The following is a 19,908-nucleotide window of genomic DNA, read 5'->3' on the forward strand; positions in this document are numbered from 1 at the left end:
AAAAAAAAAAAAAAAAAAGCAAAACTCTCCTTTGTTAGAATTCAGGAAAGGTCAGTTAGGAGTAGGGAAGGAGTTTAGTGACTGAAAGGGAATAGGAAGAGGGAGTTTCTGGGGATACTGTAACATTGTTTCTTGAACAGGGTGCTGGTTACACATGTAGATTCAGTTTGTGTATGTATGTATATTACACTTAGTTTTTTTTAGTAATATATCTTTATTACTAAAAAAGTATACAGTTTTTCTGTATGTATATTACACTTAGTTTTTTTTAAAGTAATATATCTTATTTGAGAGAAAGCTAGAAAATACAGACATATTTAACAATTTTTAAATCACCCACAATCCCACTAGCCAGTGATAACTATTGTTAACATTTTAGATTTTTTCCATTTTTTTTCAAGCCAGTGTGCACACGCTCCCTCTTCTCCTCCACCCATATTTACACACATAAATTTTGCTAAATTAGGTTCATTCTCATTTAGTTTTATTTCTGTTTTTTAAATTTTCACATAAACTATATCATTCAATATTCTTTGCCAGCATTTTACAAGCAGCTGAAACATACTCCATTGAATGCATGTGCTCCAGTACATTTAATCAGTTGCCCATTGCTGCATTTTCTAATAATCAGTCACAGTATATCTCTCACACACACACGCACACACGTACACCTCTAGACATTCTTTAAGCTCTGCATTCGTTCTCTATTTCCTTCCAGCAAGGTTGCACCGATTTACAGTTCCACTAGCAAGATGTGAGGGCTCCTTGCATCGCAGTCCAACCCCAGCCCATTTCTTAGTATAGGTTTGTTTTTAGGATGATCGGGCTCAAAGCAGGAATAAGGGATCTGCCGTTTTGGACACGGCCAAGGCACGCAGCTCGCGGGGCCTGGAACTCGCCCTGGGCTGGCCGGTCCCTTCCAGGGGCGCAGGCTCCCGAAGAGACCCAGCCTAGCCGGGCAGCCCAGCACGCTCCCGGGTCCCGCCGCCCCCGCCCCGCCCCGCCCCGCCCCGCCCCGCCCGGTTGCTGTGGGAACCACCGAGCGCGACTGCGCCCGCAGACCAGCCTGTGTCTAAGGGGGGCAAGGGATAGTGAGGCCCAGGCATGGAGCTGCCGGATCCGGTACGCCAGCGGCTGGGAAACTTCAGCCGGGCCGTGTTCAGTGATTCCAATCGGACCGGGCCGGAGTACAATGAGGGTCCCGGTGAGTGGACGAGGCCCGGCGCACGGGGTGTGGCCCGCCGAGGGCTTGGCGTGGGTTTTGGAGCGTCCAGAATTTGCCCAGACCTAAAATGGCGATGTCGCCTTCAGCCAGTTCTCCGCGGTGCTAGCCAGCGCCTTGGAGGAGGGGCCGGGTCAGGCGGGGAGCTGAGGCGCGGGCGGCCTATGGGCCTATGACCCAGGGCCGGGCCTGGTCTGCGCGTGCTGCAGCCCAGCCTGCTCCTTACGATCGAGGCAGCCGAGGTGGGGCCAACCTCTGTGCAGGCGAGGCCCATCATTGTTCCAGAGAAACCCCAAAAATAAAAAGATAAAAGCCGGTTTGCTGCACAGGCTGGTCCCGTGCGCACCAGGAGGGCGAAAGCCCAAGTTGCTTTTTCTCTGCTTCGCCCGCCCAGGCTTTTCTGTGCAGGATGGCGGGAAGCAGCCCAAGCAATCCCACCTCCCCTGTCCCCACCCCCATCCCAGGAAACACATTTGCCCTTTCTCTTTTCCTAGCAGAACAAGTATGTTCCTCTGCAAGGCCATTTGCTGGTAGAAGAAATTTTAAAACAACAACAACAACAACATTTTTAATGAGTCCTTTTAAACCACCATTCACTCTCAACTGGCAAGTGCCATACTAGCCGTGTGTTCAACAAAACTCACCCCTTCCCTGCCTTCTCCTCCTCCCCCATACGTAACTCTTACCATAAGGTAACAAAATACCACGATGCCTCCGCATCCTTCAACCTGATGACAAGTGATAGATAACGCAATTTCCTCCAAAACAGTTTCCTTCTCCTACATCATGATGGTAGACAACACACTGTCAACCAAACCTATGTGGTTTTCATCGTTCAGCTCTGCTGGGAAATAGAAACCTTTTCCTCTGCTTGGTTTTAGCGAATTTTAAAAAGGGACAGAGAAAAGTAAAGTCAGTTTCCATAGCTGCATTTTGTCACCTTGATCACTTGCCTGTTCCCCAAACGTAGGCCTCTATCATTTAGGATATACAGAGAAAACGTGAAAAAATTAAGTTTTGATGTTTCTGGTTCCAAGGATGAGGCTTAATGAGCACTAACATCTGATAATACAAGGTAAAAACAGACGTTTTCTGAAAAGGGCCAGATAGTAAATATTTTGGACTTTGTAGGCCATATGGTCTCCACAGCAGCCATTGATAATAGTTATTGAATAGGCATGGCTGTGTTCCAATAAAACTTTATGAACACTGAAATTTGTATTTCATATGGCTTTCACGTGTGAAAAAAGTATTACTTTTATTAACCATTTAAATATATGAAAAAACATTTTTAGCTCCTCGACTGTACAAAAACAGACAGCTGGCCAGTTTATCTATCCTTGATTTATATTGTATATTTTAATTTAAATTCCATTTAAAGAACTCAACTTGAACTTTTGCAAAATTTAGTAAATTTATGTCTTATGCTTTTAAGTTTCATTTACATATTAACTTGATTTTCATTTCCATGATTATAACTTTGATCTGCTGAAATAGGGACATAGCATAACCTTTAAGATGTTAACACACAATACTTCTAACATAAAAACCATTCTTTGCAAAATTTGACTACAGTTTCTTCTCAAAGGTACTGAAATGTTCAGCTTGCCCAATTTATTATTCTTTCCCACATTTTCTTCTTTGTGGATCTGATTATTTGTGCTGTAATAACAAGTTCATATCATTACCATGTCCACAGCATTGTGCTGTTGCTATGAAAAAGATCCTAGGCTGGTGAGTTGTCTTCAAATTTAACAGATTTTTTTTTTTTTTTTTTTGAGATCGAGTCGTACTCTGTCGCCCAGGCTGGAGTGCAGTGGCCAGGTCTCAGCTCATTGCAACCTCCGCCTCCCTCACTCAAGCAATTCTCCTACCTCAGCCTCTCGAGTAGCTGGGACTACAGACACGTGCCACCGTGCCCAGCTAATTTTTGTATTTTTACAAAATTACCCCCGTAAAGACAGGGTTTCACCATGTTGGTCAGCATGGTCTCATCTCTTGAATTCGTGATCTGCCCACTTCAGCCTCCCAAAATGCTGGGATTACAGGCATGAGCCACCGCGCCTGGCCAAATTTAACAGATTTTTAAGAGTTCACTCCTTTACCAGTGGTAATTTACTAAACGGATATAAGCAAAAGTAGATCATAATAATCAGGCATATTCTTGGAGCTAAAGGAAACTATTTTGCTTTGAGAGACCATGATTATTTATTGTATTTTAAAATTATTAAATGACAGATAAAAACACTCAGCTATGGAGACAAGGAAAAAATAATATTTTAAAGAAATTTATTTTAGAGCCTTTAAAATGTTACGTGTAGAGCAACTAATTTCAGTATATGTATCTGCTCTTAAGAATTTAGTTAAACTTAGGATGTATTGTATAGGGCTCAATTTTAAAAGTCAAATTCTTTATTTAAGACCCTTCTCTCACATAAAAGCACCAAGTGTTATGGAATAAACCTTAGGTAAATGGAACTCATGTATCACAAATGGCTATACTAGTAATGTCCTTATGACAGTATGCTTTCATTAATTCATTCTTACTGCTTATGTTGCTTATGTGTATTTGATATTCACTGTGTATAAAGCAAGACGCTAGATTCTGAGGTTCTCAAATTAGGGTAATACGTGGTCTGTGCTTGCAGTGAGCCTGTAGATAAGTAGAAGAGAAAAAGGAAAGGGGACTAATATTTGTTGTGTGCCTACTAAGTGTGCCAGGCACAGTGCTAGGATGAAATAATGTATATTGGCTCTAATTCTCACAAGCAGCTTGTGAGGAAGCTTTAATTTCACTATTTTACAGATGAAGAAATAGAAGCTCAAAGAGGTTAAATAATTTATATCAAATCTGACAACCAGGGTCACAGAAATTTGGAGAGCTCGAGTTTGCTTGAGCTCTGAAGCCCATGATCTGTTCAGTACACCAGACTGTTTTTTGGGGAGGGGAGTGTGGTTCTTTGCTAGCACTTCTTATAGACAGTTTAGAGTGATAAATGCCTAAAGGGGAAAAGAGATTTCTGCTGAGGTGGAGGAACTGATGAAGGAAATATTGATGGAAAGATGACATTGAATTGGACTTTAAAGAATGGCTAAGAGTAGGGTATGCTGAAAAGAGCGATGTGTCTAATTATAACCTTGGTAATCTGTTTTTGTATGAGATTAGTTTATATGTGAGAGATTCATTTTTTTAATTTTATGCATTAATTTTATATGCTCTTTACATAGAATTCTACAAAGGAGGCAATGATAATGATCTGTTGAATAGGATTTATATTGATATTCCACATTAAATCTATACCAGTAGTATATGCAAAAAAGTCAGAAGACTGTAATGGTAAAATGGTAAAATAATTGAAAAGCATGAAATGTACCCCCAAATAGCCAATATTTGATCTAAATGGTATTAGGATGAATATTCCTTTTACTGTCAATGATTACAAATAGGCTTAAAATTTGGAGTTTTACTGAGCCAATATTATAGTTATTAACTCTAGGGAACAGGATCTATATATAGGGCATAGACCAGGATTCATAATTTGTTCCTTTTCTATCCCTTCTATAGAAAATGAAATGGTCTCCAGTTTGGCATTGCAGATGTCACTTTATTTTAATACCTACTATTTCCCACTGTGGTGGGTGAGCAGCATTATGATGCTTCACGTGAAGGTAAATCTAAGCTTTAATACTTTTGCTGCCCTGATGTTGTTAGAGTGTCAATAAAATTAAAGTTCTTAATAATTTTTTTCTATCTCAGATTAATGTTACTATATGTGAAATTTTACAAACATGTTTTGGCTTTTCTTTTTTTAGTACTCAATCTTGCCTGATTACTACAAATTCATTGTGATCACTGTTATCATCCTAATAACCTTAATTGAAGCCATCCGCTTATATCTGGGCTACATGGGTAACCTACAGGAGAAGGTAAGCTCTTTTTTCCTCTCAGTGATAGATATAAATGAAATCAGTTTTCATAACAAGTAAAAGGCAGTGAGGTATGGCAGAAAGAGCACAGGCCTGAATTTAAGGGCTGACTCCAGCTTTAACACTTCCGTTACTGTGGTCTGTTTGCTTAATCTCTTGAGCCCTGGTTTCCTCATATATAAAATGGGAAAAATAATATTTACTTCACAGGTTGGTTGTGATTAAGTGAAATGATTTATATGAAGTATATGAATGTAGTAAACACTTAAAATTGATATTTTCCCTCATCAGTCTTGAAAATACATGGTCACTTAAACATATGTATCTGGATCCTGAATAAGAAAATGGGGTAAATTATAAATTCATTTCCTATGCCAGGCCCATGTTTTCTGCATCATCATGCTGCCTAAGTATTTATGGTTACCAGAGTATAGGGGTAGTGCCTAAAGATTCCTGTGGTTTTCTAGGCCCTTCATAATAAGGCCCCACCCAGCCTGTCTTACTATAGGTTTTGTTGTTTTCTCACCCAGACGTCCATTCCAGGCTGATGTATTGATCCCCAGTCATGCTAGTTTCACATGTTTGCTTACTTACCTTTTTGCCTCTTCTTCCTTCTCCACAACTTTAAAAGCCTACATTCCTGAGGTCTTTCACCTACCCTAATCACTGTCTTATTTCTTATAGCATTTAGTCTGTACTTCTAAATATTGCACTTAATTGTTTACTAACATGCAGTATTCTAGGATTGTTTTATATAAATTAGTTTTCTCATCTAGATTGTAAGTTCTCTGAGGACACGGACCATGTCATCTTTCTTTGGAATTACCCACAGAGCCCATCATGCAGGTTCACAGTAGTGATAAGTACTTGTTTATCTATATAAACAAACCTGTATTTTACTGATTTTTGTTACTCTTGATGTGTGTCATTACAGGTTCCTGAGTTGGCTGGCTTTTGGCTTTTGAGCCTTCTATTGCAGTTGCCTTTAATTCTTTTCTTGCTCTTTAATGAAGGCCTAACAAATCTGCCCTTGGAAAAAGCAATACATATCATCTTCACTCTCTTCCTTGCTTTCCAAGTTGTTGTAGCATTTCTTACCTTGAGAAAAATGGTCAATCAGTTGGCAGTTCGTTTTCACCTCCAAGACTTTGACCGGCTCTCTGCAAACAGAGGAGACATGAGAAGGATGAGGTCATGTATAGAAGAGATCTGACCCAGTGTTGTTGAGTGAAAATCTGACAGATCATTCTAGAAGACTGTAAGAGCTAGGAAAATATCAGCGATCTAACAATGAGAAAAGGGAAAAAGCAAGTGTTTTGAATTATATACGCTCTCACTCAGAAATTCCAAGGTTGAGGACAATGATGAAACTTTGTACAGTATATGAAACAGTGTATTAACCCTAAAACCTAGATGTTGTCCACCTGATGCCAAATTTCTTAATTTTTTGGATGTTGTCTTTTTTAGGAGTATAGAAATCTACGTATTGGTGGTTGTCATTTGCCTGTCTTCCTGTAATATTTCTGGTTAAAATCTGTAACTAGAGATGTGTACATTTCTTTAAAACTTGTTGGTTGGCTGGGCGCCGTGGCTCACACATGTAATCTCAACACTTTGAGAGGCCAAGACAGGCAGATCACGAGGTCAGGAGTTCAAGACCACCCTGGTTAACACAGTGAAACCTTATCTCTACTAAAAATACAAAACTTAGCCGGCAGCGGTGGCACACGCATGTAGTCCCAGCTACTTGGGAGGCTGAGCAGAAGAATCTCTTCAATGTGGGAGGCAGTGGTTGCGGTGAGCCGAGACTGTGCAAATGCACTCTAGCCTGGGCAACAGAGTGAGACTCCATCAAAAAAAAAAACAAAAACAAACTTGTTGGTTATCCATGTCTTAGTTGCACGTCTGACCATGTTTCTTGACATGGAAATGCCAGCCAGTGTTCCTGTGTATTTGACTATATTTATAAACCAAGAGACCACATTTTTATGTCTGCTAGGGTTAAATTCTAACCCTAATATTAGCTGTCATACTGAGATTAAGAAGAAAACAGGTGGATTGCCATGGTATTTAGGAAATATTTTTGTCATAAAATTATAACTTTCATAAGACCATATTCAGTGTTTGTAATGGTGGTATACAAAATGCTTTTATAATAAATTATTAAATATTTAAGTTAAAGTATCAGCAACAAATCATCCTTGTCTTGTGCAATTCTTTTGGGCTATAGATTTGTTTTTTGTTTTTTTTATTACTGAGTTGCAAGGGAAGGAAGAAAAACAAATCCTAGAGAGCTTTCTATGTAGTGGACACTGTAGTGGGCACTTTAACTTAGTGCTCGTGATTTCATCTACTAGGTTACTGTTCACCAAAGAACCGCTTCATACCCATTAAATTCACATGAGGCTTGATTTGGAAACCAGAGCACCTCTTAATACATATGAGAGCTAAGATGGCCAAAGGGACTATACTCATGATCCAAAATGAGTATGCTCTCTTGCTAATTGGAGAAATCTATTTTAGGAGATTGGGTTAAGAACAAAGTTGTTTGGGTGTGTCTGAACACATATTTAAGTGACTCGGATTGTCTTAAAGGATATGATATTTCATTACAGGTTTTCTTTTTTTTCTATAGGGAAATGGGCCTTTATAAGTAATGTATTTTACTGAGGGACAGTTGTAGCTACATTAAAAACTGCCCTTTTCAATTTTCTTTTTTTATAATTCGTGCTTATCTTAGGATTTCCAGGTTTTGCTTTATTCATTCTTGTTTTGCTGAACTTCAAAAAATGTCTTCACTTCCCACTCATTCTTGATTTTTCCTGACTGAACTATGCTAATTTTATTATTTCTGCTCTTTAGGATTATATATAAAGTTCAGCCAAATATTTCTCCCTCCATCCAGTGGCTGATTAATCTTTCTCATACCAAAGTAGTCACTAGTTATACTCTTAATAATTTGGAATTTAAAATAGAATTCTGTTTGAATAGTTTTCTAAAACATATATGTTTGCATTTGTTTCCCAGATGGGACTAGGTAGATGATTCTGTAAGATAATATAAAATTAAATCTACAAAGCAGATAAATTAGGGCATGATGGAGACTTTTCTATTTCAAGATTGTTTCCAGAGTTTTATTTTAAATAGCAGAATTTCTGGCACATTTAAACTTTAGGATTAAGAGATTAATAACAAAATGTCAGTCATAATCATAAAAAGTTTTTTAAACTAAAAAATTGAGAAAACGGATTTATCAAAATTTTCAAGTAATTTTGCTGTAATAAACATATCGCCTAAAATGCAGATATAGTAACAGTGGGGGGAAAAAAAGATAGAAAATTGAGACCATGACCAAGTCATTTGTTTGTTTTTCATGTGAACAATAAAACCATGATTTTTTTGTGTTAGGCTGAACGAATATTTTCCATTGGAATATACCTGGTTCCCTATATAAGTATATGAAAATCAGGGTAGAGATGATATTTACATGTCAGCACATTTGGGGGGTTAGGCAGTCTTTATTTTAATTTTATTTGAATATGTTTATCCATCCTTAATTTATGTTATATCCTTCTCTCTAAGGATTTTCAACACTGTTCTGAAAATTTTTAATTAAAATGTTGAACTTCACAAATGTTTTGTCCTTTACATATTTTTTTCTTCCAGAGGCTTTTTCTCATCAGAGACAAGATAGGCATAAATTTCTGTAAATCAAAATTATTTTATTTTTTTTATTTTTTATTTATTTTCTTTTTGAGACAGAGTTTTGCCCAGGCTGGAGTGCAGTGGTGCAATCTCAGCTCACTACAACCTCTGCCTCCCGGGTTCAAGTGATTCTCCTGCTTCAGGCTCCCGAGTAGCTGGGATTACAGGCACCTGCCACCACACCTGGCTAATTTTTTTTTTTTTTTTTGTATTTTTAATAGAGACAGGGTTTCACCCTGTTGGCCAGGCTGGTTTTGAATTCCTGACCTCAAGTGATCCACCCACCTCAGCCTCCCAAAGTGCTGCGATTACATATAGGCATAAGCCACCACACCAGGCCTAAATCCAAATTATTTTAAAACATCGAAACTTATTAATTTAACATACACTTGAATGACTAGTATATGTAAGGAATAGTCAAAGGTTCATAGACAAGACATGCTCCTGGTTCTCAGGGATATGATGTGGGAGGTAAAACATTTGTACAACCTTAAGACAAAGTAAAAAACCGTAACTTTATCAGGGAAGTGCACTTGAATGAGTTTCTACCTACTAAGTACCTGACAAGTAACAGGCCCTTGGCTTCCAGTGCATCTTCCGTCTGTGTTCCTAGCACTTAGTATCCCAGGATTAAGCACATTAGCCCTACATCAACACCATTTAGCATTCACCGTGCTCCACATTGTCTGAGGGAGGTAGATGGTATTCAGGTTAAATGAATACACACTCAATGCCACTTGCCTGTGCAAACAAGAAGTTCACTGTCTGGTAGAAAAGGCAGATAAACAAATCTGGCAGAAAAGGCAGATAAGCTATAAGTGATAGCACAGTGTGATGGGGCCCTGTAGGATTACAGAGAAGAGACATCTAAATGACGAAATCTGGAAAGCCTTCCCAAAGAAAGTGACACTTGAGATTTGAAGAATGAGTAGGTATTAAATTCAGTGTTAAGAAACAAAAAATAGTGACTGTGAGTTCTGTTTCAACTACTATAACTAGTTTGTTGAGGCTAGTGGAAAGTGTGCATGAGAAGAAATGGTGCAGAATAAGGCAGAGAAGCTTGGAAGGTGCTAGCAAGCCTGTCTACAGCTTTGAATATATTCTGACTCCCTGAATAAACAGTGGAGTATCACAAACAGAATTAGGTTTCAGAAAGACCTCTTTGAAGACAATGTGAAAAATGGATTGAAAGTGTTGGACCAGAGGCAGAGATACCAAGAGGAATGTAATTAAGTAACTTAGGAATGGATAAAGTCAGTGGCAATAAAATAAGCTTGAATAGAACCTACTATAGCGTTTTAAAGATAATTTCGTATTTTAAAACAGATATTAGGAGAGTTTTTTTTTTCTAATTTGTCTTTTCAGAGATTACCTATAATGGTTAACTAAATTATATATTCACTGCCTTTCTTATCTCCTATCTGCCCCACACCCACAGTTATTATTATTATTTTTTATTGTTTTTTAGAGACAGGGTCTTGCTCTGTCACCCAGGCTGGAGTGCGGTGGCACAATCATAGCTCACTGCAGCCTCCAACTCCTGGGCACAAGTGATCTCACCTCAGCCATCCAAGTAGCTAGGACTACAGGCACGTGCCACCATGCCCGGCTAATTTTTAAAAAATTTGTAGAGCTGAGGTCTCACTATGTTGCCTAGGCTGGTCTTGAACTCCTGGCCTCAAGCGATCCTCCTGCCTCAGCCTCCGAAGGTGCTGGGATTACAGAGGTGAACCACCACACCCAGCCATTAGACTATTATTAGACTTAAATAGAGCTCTATCTGAAATAATCTAAGTTTTATTTGACATAACCTAATTAATGATTCTTTACTTGAATTACGTTTAGAGTTTTTAAAAACTCAAAAGGAACAGAATCACGAGATTCTGAGAGTAAAGAAAAATCGTCTATAATTCTACCACCTTAAAATAACAACTATTAGCAAATGTCATGTTTCTTTGACATTTTTACTTTGCAAATAGTTTTTTAAAAGAAACAATTGTGATCATAGGCACTTATAATTGTGCACCCTGCTTTTCTGAAAACCTTGGATGTATTTGCCTATGTTTCTACATAGTTACAAAGTCATCATCTTAAATGATTGTGTGTTATTTGATCAAGTAGATGGACCGTAATTTATTTAACTTCTATCATTAGATGTTTCTGTTATTTACTTTTTCTTTTATATATAACATTGTAATGAACATCTCATGCATATAGCTCTTTTCATATCTTAGACGATTCCTTTTAATTAATAAGCCAGATTTTTGGAAGTGAAATTGCTGGGTCATAGAGTATGAACGTTTTTAAGGCCAAAATACCAAATTATATCCACTTTCTACCATTTACCACTTACAATTCTAAAAATAGTACAATGAAAATTCTGACAAGGACAGATTTGTGGACTTTAGTTACCCATTTGTCTTTGTATTTCTGAGTAGCTACCGCAGGAACACTGAGTCTTGTGAGAAAGGGAAAAAAAAAAAATCTGAAAGCTATGAAAGGAGAACTGCAAAGAATAAAAAAAAAAAAAGATTTTTGAATTAAGGGAAAACTGATAAGGGACGGGAAAAGGATTAGGCAAGCTGGTCGCAGTCAACAACAGACAGTGAGATGTGACACAATAAAAACTGGGTCATTGAGTTGGGACAGCCCTAGGACATAAAAAGACTGAAATGAAGTAAAGCTCTGGATTACTTTGTTCTTGAATATTGAATTTTTTCAGAAGCATGGAGCATGAAATATTATAGTGATAAGCCAAGATTGGAAACATAGCCAAGAAAAAGAGGTCTTTAAGGGATTGTTTAAAATGTGCTGAAGGAATAATTTGGTTGGGTCTTAAACGGCTCAAAAAGTAAATTGACATAAAGCTTTTGCATAGCAAAATAGGCATGGAGGCAGAAAACAAAGCGGCAAACAGAAGAGTTTACCGTGTAAATTGGTTAGCATGTAATATGTTAGATTTTGGTCATAGAAAAGATTTATCACAAGACTTAACTGCTGTATTTTGTAAGTGTAATTAACACGAACTTGTTATTGGTATATATCTTTATTCCAGTTTTAAGAGACTGTTAATTTGGGGGTTTTAAATCAAAAAAACAAAACTAAATAGTTGAGACCATTCTAAGAATCATTCTAAAAATCTCTTTTCGCCAGTGTTTAAGCACTTAAAAATATTCAGTCCCTAGAAAAATGTGTTTAAATATAAGTTTAACCTCAACATTTAAATGTATTCTGAAAGATTTACATTTTTCTGAAAGTGAGGCTAGGCATCAGTGTGTAATCATCTTAACCAAAGTCAAGAAAGGCTGGAACCCCTGAAAACAGGATACAAATCACAGGACAGCATAGAACATATATTCTATGAAAAGCCAAAGACATTTGGAAATTTATCTTATCAACACGCTTTATGTAAACATATTCCACAGCTGAACATCCTTGTCTGAAAAGAGCTTTTTAATCTAGTAAGGTGTACAATCACATTGCATATATTGTTCCACAGCCCTAAGTGTTTAGCACTCAGCTACATTAAAAATGTAGACTTTTAAAAGCAATAATCAACGAAGGATGGCTTTGTCTTTAATTTTTCAGAACTCTAATAGCACTATATTTGGCTTGTAGAAAAGTGGTATTATTGATTCATTTTTAAAGATTTTTAGTTCCTGATCTTGAGTTATTTATATTCTAATTCAAAACACAATAGAGACACTGCTCAATATTAGAGCATAAAAGAGAAGAATATTTGATATTAAAGTTATATGCACATTTAAAAATTATTTTTAAATGTTTGATTCGTTAATACCTAGAAATACTAAAATGACCATTAGAGAAAGTAGAAGTTTTAGGACTTTGCTTCAATAGTTTTCCTAAGAAGAATGAGAGCTTTTTAAGAATCAAAATTTTTGCTGTCCTAAAAACCATTGCTCCCTATGGTCAATAAGGCCTTGCTAAAGAAGGCTGGAGATTTAAATATTGGTTGTTGAGTACTTTACAAAGCAGAGCAGCAAAAGACATGCTCTGTAGTTTTAGTACGCTATGTTTTTTTGTTCTGCAAAGTAAACAATTTAGTTAGCTATAATATGTTATCTACTATGCTTTGACACTCCAGGATGAAAAAGATAAATAAGATTAAGTCCTTGCCCTTCCAGCCATCTAGCAGAGGAAACAAATTTAAGGTAACCACAATTCCTTATGATAATATTGTAATACAGCTACGTAAAAGATGAAACTAGGTGATGAATCCTGCCTAGAAGGTAAGATAGGCTTTCAACAGATGGAACAGCATGGGCAAAGGTATAAACATTTGAAAATATAAGGCCTGAACAGAACCAAAAGTAGCTGTGTGTCATTAAAATATAAGGTGTGTAGAAGAGAAGGAGTTGAGATGAGCTGAAAAGACTGGCGTCAGAAAGTTATCAGTCTTTTAAATAATAGATTATTATAAAGAGTTTGAACTTTATGCTGTAGGCGATGAATGGTCTATCTATATTTAAACAGCATTATAAGTCATTGTTGCCATGTTTGAAAATCATAGCTGAGAGGGAGAGCTAATTTGATAGATGATACAGTCACATTTCAAAAGAATCTCCTAGCAGGCTAAAATGCTAGACCCAAATACATTTTACACACACACACACACACACACACACACACATACAGCCTCCTCCAATATGTACTTTTCAAAAAGTCAGTTCACTAGTACATAACTTCTGTGCTATTTTTCAAGGAAAAACATCTGGGTGGTCTTAGGAGATGATAAGCATATGTTAATAGAAATATAATGACCAGATCACAGAGGGTAGCAATCTCACTGTACTCTTTCATGTTGTGGTAGTAATGTCTCCTCAACTTTACCATAGCAGCCCTATGATTTTATTTATCAAGAAATCTGAAACCAAATCTAATCATGACGCTACTCTCCTGAAAATTGGTCAAGGCTCTTATTTCCAGGCTGGGCATGGTGGCTCATGCCTGTAATCTTAGCACTTTGCAAGGCCAAGGCAGGAGGGCTGCTTGAACCCAGAAGTTTGAGACCAGTCTGGATAACATAGTGACACCCTGGCTCTCCAAAAAGTAGAAAAAATAGCTAGGCGTGGTGTGTGCCTGTAGTCCCAGCCACTCAGGAGGCTGAGGTGGAAGGATTGCTTGAGCCTGGTGGTTGATACTGCAGTGAGTTGTGATCACACCACTGCACTCGAGTTTGGGCAAGAGTAAGAGCCTGTATCAAAAAGAAAGCAAACAAACAAACAAAAAAGGACTCTCATTTCCTGCAGAATAACACCCAAACTCCCTAGCCTGGCATACAAGACCTCCTTCCACCTCCCTGACCTCATCTTGCTATTCCCCACTCCTTCAAGCTACAGTTCTTCCAGTTCACCATTCTGGGTTTTGCCTGCAGACTTTCCCTTCAAACGGCTCTGTCTGCCTTAAGTAATCTTATCCATGTGTTGAAACTCCACTTATTTTTTAATGCCTGGCTCAACTATCATATCTTCTATGGGAATCTGAATAGCTGTTTCTCCTACAGTCACCACTGAGCATCTTGAGGACAGGGACCACTCTTATTCATGGTATCACCAGTGCATATGGCAGTGCTTATGCACGTAGTAATGTTGACTGAATTTGCACAGATGAAGGAGTAAGCAAGCTGTTAGAACTCAGAGCTCCTGCCTCCTGTTCTTAATACACAGTAGTTTGTTTCATAAACTTTCTACAAAATAGAAATGCCACATTTACTCATATTTGAATCTTTGTGGCATGAAAAAGAATCCTAATCTTAAAACCAATAACCACTTTTATATTAAGATACATGTTCAAATTTTGCTGGATCCTTAAAATTCATGCAAGTAACAGCCACCATTTAATTGAATGCCTGCTATGTGCCAGGTGGTATGCTGGGACTTTATCAATATCCCATACGATTCTCCTGACAACTCTGTAAGGCAGATCTTATTCCCATTTTACAGAAGCTAAAACTCCAGAAAAGTTAAGGAACTTGCTCAGGGTCACACAGCAAGTAACCAGAAGACAAGATTTAGACCTAACCTTGTCTGGCTCCAAAGATCATGCTTTTTTACTCTGCAGTGCTCCCTCTCTCTACATACATGCTCTAAAGATACATTTAGGTTGATTTAGAACTGTTCAATCTAGAAGCCAAAGCAGAAACATTGCTCAGCCTTGGACCCTCAGACTTCAGGGGCCAAGGAAAGTGGCAAAAAAAAAAAAAAAAAGGTCCAAAAGCTCCTCTTGTTTTTTTGTTTGTTTTTGAGACAGAGTCTCACTCCGTCACCAGGCTGGAGTGCAATGGCACGATCTTGGCTCACTGCAACCTCCACCTCCCAGGTTCAAGCGATTCTCCTGCCTCAGCCTCCCAAGTAGCCAGGACTACAGGTGCGCACCACCATGCCCAGCGAATTTTTATATTTTTAGTAAAGACAGGGTTTCACCGTGTTGGCCAGGATGGTCTTGATCCCTTGACCTCATGCTATGCCTGCCTTGGCCTACCAAAATGCTGGGATTACAGGTGTGAGCCACCACATTCGTCCCCCCTCATTGTTTTTTAAAAATCTAATAATATGTTTACCTATGGAAAGGCCCAGCAAGCAAACTAAAAAGTCTGAGGGTTTCTTTGCCTTTGGTTGGAATTTCCCTAACTCAGAGCATTATCTTCAGTCATGTTGATGAAAGCTGACTGGCAGTTAAAGAGATGTATATTTGATAAATTTTTTTAAATGGCAAAACCCTTTGGTAGACTAATTTAAAAGATTGCCATTTGCTGAAGTAGGTCCTTGTGAAATGCTAAGTGCTTTTATGTGCTATCTTATTTACTACTCTAAGGTATTATAATACTTGTATATTATATTAACATTATAATACCGTTTCCCATTTTTAAAATGAGAAAAATGGAATATTCTAATAAGTTAACCAAGATCATCTAGCTGGTAATTGGCAGAACTGGGACTCAAATTGAGGCATGTCTAATTCCAAAGCTTTCCTACACAGCTCAGTTCTACAAATTAATTGAGGGTTTTTTTTTTTTTTTTTTTTAATAGAGACAGGGTCTTGCTGTGTTGCCCAGGCTGGAGTGCAGAGTGATCCCACTGCTGATCAGCATGGGAGTTTCTGACATGCTCCATTTCTAACCTGGGCTGATTTACATTTCCTTAGGCAACCTGGTGGTCTCCTGCTCCAGAAGGTCACCATATTGATGCCAAACTTAGTATGGACGCCTGATTGGCATAGTGCACTACAGCCCAGAACTCCTGGGCTCAAGCGATCCTCCTGCCTCAGCCTCCCAAGTGTCTGGGACTGCAGGCACACTCCAGCATGCCCAGCTAATTGAGGTTCTATTGCATGGCAGGCACAGGGGATTCTAAGATGAGTAAGATACTATTCCTGCACTCAAGAGGCTTTTATGTTTGTTTGTTTGTCTGCTTTTTGAGATGGAGTCTTGCTCTCTTGCCCAGGCTGGAGTGCAGTGCCACCATCTCAGCTCACTGCAACCTCTGCCTCCTGGGTTCAAGCAATTCTCCTACCTCAGCCTCCTGAGTAGCCGGGATTACAGGCACACACCACCAGCTAATATTTTTGCATTTTTTTAGTAGAGACAGTGTCTCACCTATGTTGTTCAGGCTGGTCTCAAACTCCTTAGATGATCCGTCTGCCTTGGCCTCCCAAAGTGCTGGGATTACAGGCATGAGCCACCATGCCATTTGAGTCTCTGCTCGCTCTATACCAGTTAAGGTACCCACATACTGTTTTGTTTCTCTGTTTATTAAAATTAAAAAATAAGAAAACCGTTGCCACAAACTCATAACTTCTTGACTCCTTTACAGCCCTCTGAATCTGTGATCCAAAGTGTTTTAAAATTGTAAGCTTTAAAATATGAGAAATTACCAAGTCTTCCTCAGTGTTTATACTTCAATATTTATGATAAGGCTTTAAAATATATCAGACTTGTTTCTCATGCCTATAATCCCAGCACTTTGGGAGGCCAAAGTGAAAGGATCTCCTGAGTTCAGGAGTTAGAGATCAGTCTGGGCAACATAGTGAGACCCTTTGTCTACAAAAAATAAAAATATTAGCCAGTCATGGTGGCACATGCCAGTAGTTTCAGCTCTTCTGGAGGTTTAGGTGGGAGGATCTCTTGAGTCTGGGTGGTTGAGGCTCCAGTGAGCCATGATTGTGCCACTGCATTCCAGCCTAGGTAACAAAAATGAGACTCTGCCAAAAAAAAAAAAAAAAAAAAAAAAAAAAAAACCACACACCAGACTTTAATTTTCTGAAATCAGTTTTTGGTCCTACAGAAATAATAAGGGAACTCACTGATTACTTTTCTTTCTTTTGACACAGAGTCTCACTGGACTGCAGTGGCGCAATCTTGGCTCACTGTGACCTCTGCCTCCCATGTTCAAGTGATTCTTGTGCCTCAGCCTCCTGAGTAGCTGAGATTACAGGCAAATGCTACCACACCCAGCTAATTTTTTATATTTTTACTAGAGACAGGAATTTACCATTTGGCTAAGCTAGTCTTAAACTCCTGGCCTCAAGTGATCCACCCACCTTGGCCTCCCAAAGTACACAGGCCTGAGCCACCATGCCCAGCTGACTGATTCCTGATTTAATATATGTAAAGACTGTGGAGCTCAAATATACAGGCTTGCCTAATAACACTTTGATGCAAGGTTTTTGTTTGATTTTTGACTTCATATTTTAAAAAATGTTAATAGAGTTTAAAGTGGGCCACACGTACACTCCTTATTTCACAAAATTTTAGTAACACCTAAGGCTTGCCAAATTTCTTCAGAAAACTTCAGTCTGCTAGGTCATGAAAACAGCCCCCAATGTCATAAAAACACCTCCCAAGTCCCCAGTAAGCTCTTGCCTTTATTGTATAAAATGGAATGAACCAAATATTTCTTCCTTTTGCAAGCAAGCCCAAATAAGCATATGGATTGAAGAGTGAAAAAGACACAACAAAGATACAAGAATAATTAAGCTCCTCCCTAAAATGCCCACTCCAATCGCAGGATACAGACAGTCATGAGTCAACATGTGATCCTCACCAAAGACAAAAACAATTTGCTCACAGCAAACCCAGCTGCAGCTAATAATATGAGCAATACCAAGAGCAGCTCTGAATGCACACATGCCAATAAAGAGATTTTTATGATTTCAGTAGAGAAAACTCCACCTTCGACTCCATTCAGGGCCAAGAGCAGTCAGACAAATGGAAAAATGTGCTGGAAACAGTGTTGGGACTCTCCAACGAAAACATTCCTTCCCTTGTCATTTTAACTATTTGAGACAGCAATGCTTTGGAGCTAGAAGATGAAGCGTCAAAGGCATTACTCATCCTTGGGGAAAACCCGCCCTAGGAATGTTTTATTATAATTGCTTTCTGAGATGCTGGGCCATTCCAGGGTACATTTACCATTTTCAAACCTCGGGGGCTATATGTGATGTGTGCTGCTAACCTTGAGTAACCTGGTAAGGGTGTCCATGGAAGGCACCTTTGTTTTCAAGTTAAATTCTTGGCTTAAAAGTCTACGTCCCTGTATTATTGACTAAAAGTCAATCAAGTACCCCAATAGGATGTTCGTGTGTGTGTGTGTGTGTGTGTGTGTGTGTGTTTTTGTGTGTGTGTGTGCGTGTGTGTGTATGTCTTGTTTTATTGCTTTAAAATCTGACTCCTGAGCAGAGAAGTTGTGCTAAGGTTGGAGAAGTCTTTAATTCCACTCCAAAATAAAAAAGAATAAAATAGAATAAAACAGGAAGTGTTAGCAAACAGCAGCTCAGTGTAAACCTTTTAAATCCACCCTCTTTGTAGGCTGGAGATTTTTGTTTCTTTATTCCTTTATTTCCGTAGATTCAAGATCCAAGTCCTGAGCTTCCTAGTCAAGCTGCAGAGGGAATTAAGCTTATTGGGAGGACCACACAGTCGGGCCATGTATGTTTGAATGGCAGTCATAACGGCTGTCAGAATTTCTCTTTACTAGTTGCTTTTAGGATTCTCCTAAGTATCATAGGTTCTCTAAGTTTTTTTTTTCAAAACTCATCCTATATTTTAAAACAAGTTTGTCTATATATTGCCTGCTTGTTATAAATTGTCATTCCTCTTTCATAGAAAATTCAGCAATGTCAATATCAGGGCCATGGTTTTTATTCTCCATTCAGCATCTTTCTGTGACATTCATTTTAATAAACATAAGTAATTTTGCATTTGGGTCATACCTATCTACAGTAGCTATCTGTGTTAAAACTGTGATATTGATCATTTTCAAAGCCACCCAGGAAGGCAAAAACAGGGACTCACAGACTCGAGAAGAGAAAAGGACATGGTCAGATCAAGTTTGTATGAACATAAATCTGAATCCAGGTCTGACAGCTGGTCATACAAGGCCATACTTTCCCCACATCCCTCCTCTTTGACAGGCATTGTCATCTAGAGCAATAACCACAAAATAAACTAAACACCATGGCCCATAGCTTAACTATGTTCCAACCTCTATTTCAAAGTAAACTTGGGCTGGGCATGGCAGCTTACACCTGTAATCTCAGCATTTTGGGAGGCTGAGACGGGTGGATCACCTCAGGTCGAGTTTGAGACCAGCCTGACCAACATGGTGAAACCCCAGTCTCTACTAAAAATACAAAAATGAGCTAGGCATGGTGGCATGCACCTGTAATCCCAGATACTCAGAGGCTAAGACAGGAGAATTGTTCAAACCCAGGAGGTGAAGATTGCAGTGAGCTGAGATCACACCACTGTACTCCAGCCTAGGCAACAGAGCAAGACTCCGTCTTAAACAAAAAAACAAATAAATTTGGGGTGGGACCCATGCAACTTTTTAAATTTTTTTGACTCATACTTTAGCTTTCTTATCCATTAAAGGGGATAATTCCACCTATTCACCTGTTTCACAGGCATTTTTAGGGTCAAATGAGGTCTTTAAAAGGGCTTTGAAGAAAGTGAGGGCTTCTTATCATGGTTGACAGAATAATGATCCCCTAGCAATGTCCACATCCTAATCCTTAGAAACCATGAAATGGCTGGG

The 19,908-nt window shown here is 38.6% G+C and overlaps 1 protein-coding gene across 2 annotated transcripts in view; it reads left to right on the forward strand.

Annotated features, from left to right (window-relative positions):
- Window positions 1–705: 705 nt before the first annotated feature.
- Window positions 706–19,908, forward strand: part of TMEM17 (transmembrane protein 17) — a 37,337-nt gene continuing 18,134 nt past the window's right edge. Inside the window, exons 1-4 of one of the 2 annotated variants that reach the window (XM_017522182.2) lie at window positions 706–1,204; window positions 4,788–4,891; window positions 5,036–5,149; window positions 6,084–6,855. In XM_017522182.2, the coding sequence (XP_017377671.1) occupies window positions 1,105–1,204; window positions 4,788–4,891; window positions 5,036–5,149; window positions 6,084–6,362 (597 nt within the window). In that variant the 5' untranslated portion in view covers window positions 706–1,104 and the 3' untranslated portion in view covers window positions 6,363–6,855. Of the gene's footprint in view, window positions 1,205–4,787; window positions 4,892–5,035; window positions 5,150–6,083; window positions 6,856–19,908 lie in introns of those variants that run through there. The other variant, XM_017522183.2, reaches the window with a different exon arrangement.

Source organism: Cebus imitator, unplaced genomic scaffold, assembly GCF_001604975.1.
Source record: "Cebus imitator isolate Cc_AM_T3 unplaced genomic scaffold, Cebus_imitator-1.0 Scaffold23, whole genome shotgun sequence".
NCBI classification, from domain to species: domain Eukaryota; kingdom Metazoa; phylum Chordata; class Mammalia; order Primates; family Cebidae; genus Cebus; species Cebus imitator.